At 39.2% G+C, this 12,653-nt stretch overlaps 1 protein-coding gene and 1 long non-coding RNA gene across 7 annotated transcripts in view; one reads left to right on the top strand and one right to left on the bottom strand.

Moving 5' to 3' along the window:
* Positions 1-4,833: 4,833 nt before the first annotated feature.
* The window catches only part of LOC121901576, a 214,293-nt gene continuing 206,473 nt past the window's right edge, over positions 4,834-12,653 (bottom strand). For 5 of the 6 annotated variants that reach the window (XR_006097325.1, XR_006097324.1, XR_006097319.1 and 2 more), the window contains one exon: positions 4,834-4,912. This is a non-coding gene — a long non-coding RNA (uncharacterized LOC121901576). Of the gene's footprint in view, positions 4,913-12,056; positions 12,647-12,653 lie in introns of those variants that run through there. The other variant, XR_006097321.1, reaches the window with a different exon arrangement.
* On the top strand, positions 9,026-11,997 carry nkx3-2 (NK3 homeobox 2). The gene is made up of 2 exons (XM_042418408.1): positions 9,026-9,967; positions 10,765-11,997. Exons 1-2 carry the CDS (start codon positions 9,595-9,597, stop codon positions 11,187-11,189), a joined length of 798 nt encoding a protein of 265 aa, XP_042274342.1. The 5' UTR covers positions 9,026-9,594; the 3' UTR covers positions 11,190-11,997.

Raw genomic sequence — 12,653 nt, 5'->3', positions numbered from 1 at the left:
ATCTCTCTCTTTTTTTTTTCCCAAGACAAAAACTCAGCTCGTTTATTCAACAGCTGTGTTTTGGTGAAGCAACCTTCGTCAATCATTTCACATGTGTGTTTGTAGCCGTGGGATACAGTGAGGGTTTAAATATCTCAACAACTATCGACTCGATTGTCATGAAATTTGTTACAGACGTCCAGGAAGCTTTGTTGATCCCATAATGTTTCAGTTAGAGCGATCATCAGGTATTAAATGGTAATAAATCACTTCAGGTTTAAAAGGATTATTCATGAACATTAAGAGATGTGGTATATTGTTTAAGTTTTTAAAAAATTTGAAAAGTAGGTTGAAAAGTACTGAATTTGCTGCTTTGTATTTAAAAAATGAAGATTTAACCTTTTTACCAAATAAGTTAAAATTAGACATTTTGTTTGGTAAAGAATATTTTAAGTTGATTCTAATATTCCACATTTTTATATTTATATTTCTCTTGACTTCAAGTCTGCTATAACAAAAGTACAACAGCACCACGTTGATCATCTCGCATCGCCAATCTTAAAGTGCAGTTTGAGGCTCTACATTATGGTTTAAGGAGGTGTTTTGGATTCTGGCAGGACACTCTGCTCCGGCTCCACTTCAGCTCTGACATCCAGAAGTGATACAAGACACCAACAACATAAACTGCCTCACATCTCCCTGCTTTCCCTCTTAAGTCTCCCTTCACTCAAAAATATGTTTTTTCTTCTTGTTCCAACAGTTGAATGTTTGAACTTCGCTGTGCAGAATGATGTATGAGCTGAGTTTGATGCTACAAGTTTTCACATTTATCTGCTGTAAGTGGAAAGTTTCTCTGAGCTCATTGAAAATCTGACTTTAAGGGTCGGGCCTTCGAGCATAATTTGTGACATCACAACTAGTTTGGAAGCCAATCGTGGTCCAATATTCAACTTAAGACAAGTGTGATGTGAAAACTTGACGCCTCCAGTGCACAAACACTAAGAAGTGACTTTACAGTGAAGTAGGAGACGTCTTGTGACCAACAGTTAAACTTCTGAAATGAAATATATTTGCATATATATATAGATTCTGAGGGGGGAGAAGGAATAGATATAATTTTAAAGATTTTAACAAGATCATTTCACTTTTTTTTTGTGGGGAAAAAACATCAGATACAAATTCTTATTCAAAGTATTTTACATACATCTTGAAACAGGTCTGGAGGGGAGTAGCGGGTGCAAGTTTATCCAGCAGAGAGCTGTGGAAAGATGGTGGTTTCACACAGCTGTCAACTGGAATAGAGTTAACTGTTGTCTTTGAGCGGAGGGGATCCTCGCAGGCTGCGGGGATAAGGGGGCTCACTCACCCCCGCTGTTGCCTCTCTGCACTGGGAGTGGTCTTTCCTCTACTGGGGATTTGGCCGGGCCGAACGGCACTGAACATAATGCTCTCCCATTCAGCCACTCCTCTCACAAGACATAAAAGTTAACAGGTGTTTAACGTCAGAAGTGTTTCATATAAGAGTCATAGAAATAGCCAGCGACAGGCAGCAGGGAGGGGTGATGGCTTAGAGTCTTTAAGTTGGTTTTTTCTTTTTTTCTTTTTTTTTTGAAGACTTTTGCAGTATTGAAATAGTTCAGCAGTTGAGTCGAGATCTGGATCGACTTCTGGCATCTGAAGCTGCAACAAATCCACCAGAGTGCAGCTATGGTGTGTTTACTGACCAACAAAACTGATTGGTTGGTTGTATTTCAGTATTCTGTGAAGTAAAAAAAAAACGTGCTTGTTCTTGCAAAATGCAGAAATTTAAAGAATCTTTTCAACCTCGATTTTTAGCTTTAGAGTCTGCAGAGTACACACAGTATGTAGGATCTCTCATTTTATACTTACTGTAGCATTCAGCTTTGTATGGAATTACAATCACAGTGTTGGGGACTAGTTAACTACATGTATTCAATTACTAGTTTAACTACAATTTGCAGTAGTTGGGTGGTAATTTAACTACATTCAAATCTCAGTGGCATTTTCAGTAGTTAACTACTTTGTGTCATGTAGTTTAGGTAGTTAATTACAAACTACATATTCATAGTATTCTCATGATGTTATTTGCTGTACAATATGGCCACAGTTGTCGTTTAATGACCTGCTATTTGATTAAAATCACCTGTGGTTTGTGACCAAGATGTCTGCCATCGAATATGATGAATTTCCTCAGAAATTTAGCATTTTCCTGATTCCACCTCAGTTTTTCTCCTTTAAACACATACTCAGACTGCCTGTTCTCGTCCATAAATCAAACACACCTACACTTTACTCAGCGTCAGCGTCAGTTGTACCTCTGATAATTGATCATTTCCTGTGATGTAGTTTGGATGTAGTTGAACTACTTTTTGAAGGTAGTTTTAGTTTGACAAGCCAAATTTTTCTGAGAGTAGTTAAGATGAAGTTTAACTATTTTTCATTGTGAAGTAGCTCGTAGTTTGGTAAACTACAGTTTTAAAGTAGTTTTCCCAGCAGTGCCTATAACTACTATTACCTAGTTAGTTTTCAAAATGCCACATTACTGCAGCATAACTCACAGTAACAAACAAGTTGCAGCAAATGTTGCAGCTTTGTCAGCAAAGGTTTTGACACTTGTCATTCTTTTCTGGGTAATTTAAAGGATACATCTGTAATATTAATATATTTATCTTACTGTCAACAAATCCCATGAAAAGACCAAAACCAAGAATGAAGTGAACGAGTATTGTCTGTGTGTCTAAACACACACTGTAGTTTATTACACCGTCCTGCTGTTGTAAACATTCACAAGTGCATTAAATGTGTATTAATCCACAGCTGAAAATAGTCCCCAACTAATGCACTATTTACTCCAATTTTTGTAACGTTTAGAGCCGACCAGACCTGATATATCTACTGATATGAGCTCATTGCAGATATATCATTATATATCATTATTTATGTCAGCTGATAAATGACATGAGATTGAAGTAAAGAAATACCAAAGTTATGTTTTGATGCAGTGTCACTATTCTATAGTTTGTGCAGTAGAGTTTATTTTTCAACTGTAAAGCATCCAGCCCAACACTTGTTAAAAAATATAATGTAAGGGAACCTTTTCAAAAAAAAATTTTTTTATGGGATGTATAAAGAAAATTAATACCAGCTCAAATATCAATATTAGCCTCAAAATTCCTGTATCAGTCATTCTATAGTAACTTTTTGCTAAAAAGTACAGTTTCATCATCAATCATTTTGGCTTTTTTAAAAATGAGATTAGACTTTTAGAACATGTTTTTAAGGGTTTATATCTTCATGAGTGCCACAGACAGGGCAAGGAAGTCTGAAAGTATTCAGATGGACAAACACCTTGTTGGTTTTTATGTTTTCATGGTGTTTGTTGATAATAAGACAAATATAGAATAATGCCTGGCTCATCCTTTATTAGAGGTAACACCTGTCCGACAGGTAAATTACGTGCAGCTGCAGTTTAAGACGACGTCCACTTCTCCGTCTGAGAAGAAAAGGCCCATATGTCAAGAATTTCTAAATGGTCCTTGAAGTTTTCATAACCACAATCAACTCATATGTTCAAAAGTGGTATTTTACATTTGACATGAGACCGGTTGAAAGGGGCTCTGCCGCTTTTGAAGGACGTCTTTATTTAGGCGTGAGTGGAGGAGAAAGAATCGGTCACAGCCAGACCCTTCAGACTCGAGAAGCCTTTCATGATGTGCTTGAGCTGAATGCATTATCTGTTGCGTGCCAGAGGCGGATGGAAGCTCGTTTGTCAGCACAGCAGACCTGAAAATAAACTATAAATCACGCCTGCACTATCTACACACATTAATTGGACTGTAACAGCGGGCTAACCCCCCCCACCCCCCGACTGAAAGTGCTCCTGCTCCTGTGTCTCCAGTAATGCAGCCATCGCTGAGATGTTTTGAATAGCTTCCAAGAGAAGGAGGAACTCAGGACGACTGCTCTCTGCTTGTCTCTTGCTTCCATTTACTGTATTAAGTGTTCTGTCCCAAGGGCTCTTCCATTTAGTGCTCCATCGCATGCAAGGCTTTGGGAAAGACAAAAAAAAAAAAAAAGATTTGGAGGGTTCAATTGTAACTTAGGCCACTAAAAGCACACTTAAAGCTGGCAGTAACCCCCCCCCGTCCCCTTCCCCTTCCTTCCACTTTCCGATGTTGAGGTTGATTAAGGCTGCTATCACGGTGATTCTGATATTTGGTGAGAAATTCAGAGGACATTTTGGGAGCATTTATTGCAAATGACTCTTGGCAGTGCGCTCTTATGTATTTCTCCATCTGAACGCAATTTGGCAGCTATTCTCACATAAGAAGTGAGGGTGGGGGGGGGGGTGTCGGGTTTGGGGGTTTAGGAGGGGAGGGTATGGCGTGCTGTGAGCCTCCTTCTTCATACCATCACGCAAGAGAAAAAATTTCAAGACCTGTCATAAACACACACCCTCAGAGAGGAGGGGAAACAGAGACACGTTACCACGGCAACCGGCATGTTGCTGCATCAGGAGAGATTTTCTGTTTAAAACATGAGATTAAAGTTACAAAGAAGAGGCAGGGGAGGGGAAAAAAAGGGAAGGCGGAGGGCAAAATGTATTCCACTGTGCCATTAAAGTTTATTTCTTAACTGGAAAGGTGGTTGTGGTGGTGGTGGTGGTGGTGGTGGTGTGTGGGGGGGGGGTCTTACCCTTGTGTTACACCAGGAGAGTGTGCGAGGAGGAGAGCAGACAGAGTCTGGGGATATTAAGGAATCATGTCGTTGTAGAAAAAGACCAAACATACCTTTTCCCGGCACAGCTATTATGTAGTGAACGTCTCATCTTTCAATATCACCTTTTTTTTTTCTTTTTCTTTTTTTTCCTTGTAACAGCAGGTTTTCTTTCACACCAGCAGATGGAGCCCTCCTGTCCAGAAGAAGAAGAAAACCAGCTTCAGATTCACAACAAAAACGTGTTTGAGCAAAGCTTCTGTTTTTTTTCATGTTTATTGAAAAAAAAAATCAGATCTTCTGGATCAGTTAAATCATTTATCAAGCAAAGATGCCAAACATTTTCTCATTCATGCTTATTAAAATATGATGGTGTGCTGCTTTTCTCTGTTTTATATCACTCATTGAATATTTTGGGGTTTTAAATTATTGATTGAGCAAAACAAACCACTTGAAGATGTCAGCTGGTGCTCTGGGAACATGTAACAGGCATTTTCCCTCCTTTTCTGAAGTTTTCAAAGACTAAATTAGATTTTAAAAAGAGTTTAATCACAAAGATGATCAACAGATTAATCAATAATGAAAATAATCTTTAGTTGCAGCTCTAAACTATACGAATGAACAGAAAAGGCACAAAATTAGCACCAGCAACCAGCCAAATGCTGGTAAAATATGCAAGTGGCTGCTAGATTTGTTTCACTCATCAGCCAAAAAAAACAATGGTAATCTATTGAGTGGCTGGTAAAATTTGAACAATGACTAGCCAGTCCTGTATACAAATATAGATCTAATGTATTTTGTTCAATTTTTTCAAATGTGATTTCACACTGACACACAGTTGGGGAAAAAAATCAAAGATCACAAGACTATAAATATGAGTTTTGCAGAATTAAAATGACAATTTCTTGCTTTTAAAATACTACTATTACTACTAATAATAACAACAATAATACTACTTCTAATAATGTTATGCACCATAACTGCTGCAGCTGTTGTTTCATCACTCCAATCGTCAAAGTCTGCAGTGAATCCCTGAATAGATCAGATTTTACTTTTCTGTAAATCTGTTGAAGCTCCGGTGCTCCAACATGTTCACGTGTTACAAACTCACAACAAAGTTATTCTAAATTTACTTCATTTAGAGTTGTTATATAGAAGTTTACTATTATCATAGTGTCCTTGTATACTACTGTTATATTATTTTCATAGACTTTCACAACCATATTTAATGTCTTAAATACATCTTCAGTTAATCTGATGATCAACTTAACTGTAAATGTGAATCACAACAAACCAGCTGTGTATTTTTACTTTTTTTTTTTTTTTTTTTTAATGCTCCTGCAGTTGTCTGAATGAAAACCAAGCTGCTGTTGCTGCTGCTGTTTACATTTCCTGCCACTTACAGCTACTTACTGCTTATTACTCTTCCTCCCAGTGTGGTTACCAAAACACAGAGTAACCCCTGGAGCTCTGCTTGACATCACATTGATAGGCGCACACTGACTTACTTTGTTGGAGAATTGGCAGACAGTATTTATTTTCCATTTTCCCAGGGTAAAACCCTGCGTAGGGGTCAGTTAGGCTGGTTTTTGGACAAAAGACAACAGTATAAAGAATGCATGAAGGACGCAAAAAAAGAGAAAAATTGTTCTTACAATAGAAGAGAGTAAAAAAAAAAAAGATGTGATGTACCACTTGTGTATTGGCCTTGTGTGAAATGAGCAGTTTCTAAAAGAACAAGGGCAGGGTGTGTGAAAATATCCAGACGGTGTCAGTGGTTTTTGCTTTTCCCTTTCCCAGTTGTGTTTTCTTTGCTTGCGGTGATGCAGACTTTCATCCTCAAGGTCACATCCAGGCCTGAGACAATGCCACATAATTTTATTCACCAACATTCACTTGACTTTCTCAGAACAGGACATTAATCATGCAGTTAAACCGCGTTAGTTCATTTACAGAAAAAAAAAAAGAAGCGTCAGTCTTGCAGCCCGAAACGTGGAAGTTATTGTTTGAGGTCTGAAAAAGGAATTAAAGAAGATATTTTGAAGAAAAAAAAGTCCTCATATGTAATTAACCCACAAAAGGCACAAGATGCCAAGAAGTCAAGGTGAAGAGGTATTTTCAGTGGCCACTAGATGGTATAATGTATGCATGCAACAGGTTTGCACAAAGTGACAGCAGCACTGATCAATTCATGCTTTGAAGTCTTTGGATTTATGATTATTATGACTCGACTTGAAGCCAAAATGTTCTTTATTATTGTCATGATGTTGACGGCATCTAATGAAGAGATGAAGGTTTGATACACCAGGTGTTTCTGTTGCTTTAATACACATCAAAAGACGCAGAGGAGAGAAAAAAAAAGTGTCATTTATCTGAAGTTCACAGTGATTAAGTTTCCACAGGCTTTTACTAACAGGCGCCATTTTAATCAGGCCTCTGGGAACAAAGAATAATAAGAAAGTTTCAGAGGTTTGTTTCCAAAACGAGTTTCAGGTCAGCGCAGATTTTCTCATCAGTCTGAATGAAAATAATCTGTTTCTGCGCGCATCAGCATGAAGCTTTGAGATCAGAAAAATACAGTAAAACCAAAAGAGCAAATGAGCAAAATAATCAAATAAAAACCAGCTTCATCCTTTTCTGATAAAAGCTGGTCTTTCTTTTTTTTTTTTGTTTGTTTGTTGAGTTTTTGATTTTCATGGAATAAGAATTAACAGATTAACAGATTAATTTTTCCTCCTCATACAAAATACTTCCAGCTTTTTAAGATTTAAACATAAAGAAGCGAACAGAGTGGAAGAAATAATAATAAAAAATTAAATTAGGCTGTTAATTATATATAGTTTTTTACAATATTTACATTTCATTAATGCAGAACTGAAGTCATGAGGCCACTTTAATTCATATAATTTATAACAGACTGGTTAATTACAGGCTGAAGATTTCAGGGATTTTTTTTTTTAATAAGCCTGGTTGAATTAATGAAGATACATAAATCAGACATAATGCCAAAAAAAATTTAAAGAATAAAAAAGAAAAGTTAATTATCTTTAAGGATATTGCTTTAAGGATACAGAAAGTATCATATCTTAAAGCTCTGCTGGCCTCAGTCGTGCCTTCGCATCCTTTACACCCTATATATATAAAGATTTATTATTAATTCATTGAACCGTTTCATAAAACACATCCTTTCTGTATGTAGAATGTAAAATTAAATAAAACTATTCACGTCGTTGACCAAAATATCATTTTGAGATACATGTGATTTTTTTACTGGCTGGTAAATGAAAGCAGCAGCAAAGCGTTGAGAGAAGCAGGCGACCTGAAAAACGGCAGAGGTCACGATCCGGATCTGCAGCTACAGATGTTTGTCCGCTTAAAGACACAGACGGCAGCAGCTGAGCGCCACATTCATATCTCGTCATTTCGTTCAGACTTAATAACTCTTAAGTCAGTCATTTCTACAACTTTTAGGTGATAAACAGCATAAAGGATCCGCAGCGGGTGGAGGAAAATAAACATTTCATTTTACGCTGCAAAAACTGCCAGTTTGAGATTTCACAAATAAAAATCTACTTTTTTTTAACGAGTGAAACATTCAGGCAGTGATTCCAGTTGTTTACAGTGTCATTTATTTCAGGAATTGATCAAGTATTTATTGCATCACTGTCAAAACAGAGTCCAGTTTTTAAAAAAAACAAAAAAACAAGAACACCGGTATAAAACGATCACAAGTCGCCTGTTATCAGATATTTTGTCTCGTTTAAGGAAACAGTTTGTTAAAGCCAACAGTGGGTTAATTACTTATTTTTAACTTGTGTTTCTGAATGAAAGATTTATGGTTCGGGGCCTACCTGGTCATGGCGATTCATGATGCAGGCCTGCCACGGAAGTGACAAAAAGGAGAAGCTCTGTGGCTTTAAAGGTGTAATAAAAAAAGTAGACAGTGTGCGTCGGAAACAACCTGACACACGTCGGTCTGTGGCCAAAATATTAAGGAAGGAAAAATTACGCGTTACGCACCGGACTCCCAACAGACCAGTGTGTGGACGGTGAAGGGTTAAGCTTTAAAATGATGTCCTATCCTACAAATTTATTGTCCTGGTGCTGCATTCAGGTCATGCAGAGAAAATGGGAGACGGGAGACCCCGGTTCTATTTTCTATTGGTATTGTTGTTAAAGCTTTCTTGTGATGTCAGGGTTTTACGCACAGGACTCTCGTTTTTTCTGACTGCACGACTTCTGATCACCACGAATTCAGAAAGATCTACACTTTAATAAGAATAATAATACATCCTTTTTAAATTAATTAACCTAAATGAACGAGCAATTTTGATTTCACAAAAAGAAAAGGCACAACAAGAGTTAGTAAAAGAAGCTGCTGTTAAGGTAAATTTGTGTGGTTGCAACATGAATGTCAGTTTCTCCTCTTGTGAAAAGCTTCCACCAAACTTTTCTTTCATCCTTTTAACTTTTTCCCACTCTGTTGAAGGCAGCATGACGTCGTTTACAGTTGCCAATCCTGAAACGGTTTCCCCTCTCCTTCGACCAATAGGAGGCGACGAGGAGTGCCTGTCAGTCACAGGTGAGGGTGGATGGTTAAAAAAAAATTTGGTGAAAAGGGCCGGAGACTGGAGCGAGCCCGGGCTGATGGCAGAGCTATGCGGAGGAGCAGCATCGTGCCTGTGGATGTAGGAGAAACTTTTCCACGGCTTCTCCCGCGGGGATGCGACCAGAAACCAACTTCTGGAGGGAAAGTTAAGCGACAGCAGCGCTCCACGGAGGGAGTAGCCTAAAATGTGGATGAACTGACATTTGCTCCACTACTCGGACCGGTTAATTACGCAGCTTGAAGACGGAGCAAACTTCGCTTTTCTGAAAATGGCCGTTCGTGGCAACTCGCTGATGCCTTTCTCAATCCAAGCCATCCTGAACAAAAAGGACGACAGCCGACACTTGCCAGATTTGGACATGTGCTTCTCCAAGACGGCGTGCTGGAAAATATTTGGGGAGATGAACGGCGGGTCTGGGAGAGATGATGGGGAGTCTTGTGAGCCGACGGACCAGAAAAGCTACGACTCGGACTCGGGTCTGAGCGATGACAACGACAGCAAGACTCCGGCCGTGTGCAAGTCGGAGAAGGACGGAGACCCTGCGTCGGATGTGCCGGAGGAAAGTCTGCAGGAAGAAACGGATCACGAGTCTGCAGCTGTGGAAAACGCAAAGAGTGACAGTGAGCCGAATAATGCTACAGGTAAGTGACACAGAAAGACGACCGTGTGACTAAACACAAAACAAAAAATAAAGTGTGGCTCTCTGATTTGATTCATAGTCTAGAAACCAAAATGCTCCGATGAAACTTTAAAAGTAGCGATTCTGAATTAAAGAGCCCAGTGCTCTTTTAATACTGTTGCTCAACACTTCTGATACATGTTTATCAAATCACAACAAGTGACCTGACGGTGTTATTGTAGGATATCAGGCCTGTTTGCTTGTTTTCAAAACATCTCCACGTCCTTTTTGCACTTTTACGCACGAATTAGCCTGTTTTTACGCACGAATATTAATGGATGCATTGTCCCATTGTGAAACTTTGTCACGATAAGACTTATGTTTATGAGCATTTATTGGCGTCTTCGCGGTTGTAAGCTAATATATGATGCACTGGCACAATTTAACTCGGGACTAAAGTCGCAAACAACCAGAAACACACGGTGTAGTATTTCAAGAAACTGTCTCCTCGTAGTAAATAAAGGTCTGCACACGTTGTGACGTTTAGGCCTGGATGAAAACTCAGTGTCAGACATTTTTCTATTTAATATAAAAGCTGCAGCATCCAGCAACCTTAGATAAATTCATGGCAGTTCGTTTCTTACAACGTGGTAAAACTGGAGAATTAAAACACTCGGTATAAATGTTCACACTCCTTTTAATAAGTGTTTCTCCTTTTTGTTGCATCCAAAAAACACAACAAGCTCACCTGAAATCAACAAATGCAAACAAATACAGGAATTCACTTGCATGGCCCATCTGCGTGTCTCCCTCTCTCAGACTCCAGCACCCTGGACGATAAGAGCCTGGACCAACCCAAACAGAGGAAAAAGCGCTCCAGGGCGGCCTTCTCCCATGCGCAGGTCTTCGAGTTGGAGCGCCGCTTCAACCACCAGCGGTACCTGTCTGGGCCGGAGCGGGCGGACCTGGCGGCTTCCCTGAAGCTCACAGAGACTCAGGTCAAGATCTGGTTCCAGAACCGCAGGTACAAGACGAAACGCCGCCAGATGGCCGCCGATCTGATGGCGTCGACCCCGGCGGCCAAGAAGGTGGCGGTGAAAGTTTTGGTGCGGGACGACCAGAGACAGTACAGCCCGGGAGAGATCCTGCGGCCCCCGCTCCTCTCCCTGCAGCCGTCCTACTATTATCCCTACGCCTACTGCCTCCCTGCATGGACACTCTCTGCATGTGCGGGGAATCAGTGAGAACTCGGTGACTGTATTTATTCATTTTTTTGTTTTGTCATTTCGCTCCCAGGAAATCAAAGTAACTTTTTTTTGACAAGAGGAGGAGACAAGAAGGGACTCATCATCTGCTCAGCGTCTCTGCCTCATCGTGTTGTCCAGGCCAGACCAGAGGTTCCCAAACTTTTTTTTGTGTTTTTTCCAACATCCTCAAATACTTAAACTGACTTCTTCCCTCGTTTAGTAAAACTGTCCCGAGGAGAGAAGTTGTAAAACTCTCTGAACTGTAGATGAGCGGAGAGACCGGACCTCCTTATAAAAAAAATCAGTATGTAACCTCTGAGGAGTGGCACAGCAGTGACATTTAAGTATTCCTCTCTTTGCTGGGGAGCCCCTTCAGGACCTCTGAAGCCCCCAGGACCCCACTGTGGGAACCAGCGGCCTAAACAGACTGAAAATGTCACCTTATGTTGGTTTTTATTTTACATGCGCCTTCCTACCTCTGCAGTGATTGGAAATAGGCATATTCCATTGACTTTTCAAATAACTGTCTCTGTTACAGGTTGTGTTTTTTTTTTTCTTGCTGTGTTTGTAAAGGTAAGATATTTCAGCACTTTTGAGCATATACATGACATTATTTCAATGTAAAACACATTATAGTGTGGGCATGTACAGTGTCAGACTGAAAACAGGCGGTTTGTTGTGTTGTTGGCCTGAAAGTGATCGTGTGGCCAAAACAGAGCAACTCCTATTGAAATGTACATGTGTTCTTTGTGTTAAATGACTGTTTAGACCGAAAAACATTAAAACATATCAGGCATTACTATCATTTGGATGCAATTTTATTTTGAGACTTTTATTACAAAGTGTAATAGTGTCATATAGACATTTTTATATGAATAACAATAACAAATCAGTTAGAATTTACCAATAATTTTAACAATCACTACAAAACAAAAACAGTTTTAGGCAGCACGGTTACACAAATGGACTTTTTATTTGACGAATCAGTGACCTACTGTCAGGTAAAAGCATTTAAACACAATTTAACTATTAGTATTAGGTATTAAAACAGTTATAATCTGAATGGTTGTCCCACAGATCCTACTTTCTCATTTGCGCTCTTGTTTTCGGACTAAAAATCTTCTCAAAGTTTGAACAACTTGGCCTACATAACAGGTTGACCTGGTTTATAAATAACTTAACTATCATTTCATCATTGGTTTGGGACTTTGTGTTTCGAGAGCACAAAGAAATTACAAACTAATAAAACAGGCGCAATATTCTACTAAAGCCACACGTGCATTAAATAGAAAAGTGTTTATCGTGCACATTGCTGCAGATCTGCAACAAGTTTATTTTAATGAAACTTCCTTATGAATCTCTCCTCATCTTCACCTTCACCATGATGTTAGTGCTGTACTCTGAGGCCCTTGTAGGTTTCATCCGGGCCACTATGGTTTTCTTCCCAAACACACCTGTCAA

This window comes from Thunnus maccoyii, chromosome 8 (genome assembly GCF_910596095.1).
Source record: "Thunnus maccoyii chromosome 8, fThuMac1.1, whole genome shotgun sequence".
Taxonomy (NCBI): Eukaryota; Metazoa; Chordata; class Actinopteri; order Scombriformes; family Scombridae; genus Thunnus; species Thunnus maccoyii.
Note: the sequence above shows the minus strand (reverse complement) of the source record. Positions and strands in the feature narration are given on the sequence as shown.

Excerpts from the sequence above, each read along its gene's own strand:
- nkx3-2 (XM_042418408.1), top strand. The coding sequence starts at position 9,595 with ATGGCCGTTCGTGGCAACTCGCTGATGCCTTTCTCAATCCAAGCCATC. Across the intron at positions 9,968-10,764 it reads TGAGCCGAATAATGCTACAG|ACTCCAGCACCCTGGACGAT; the intron begins GTAAGTGACACA and ends TCCCTCTCTCAG.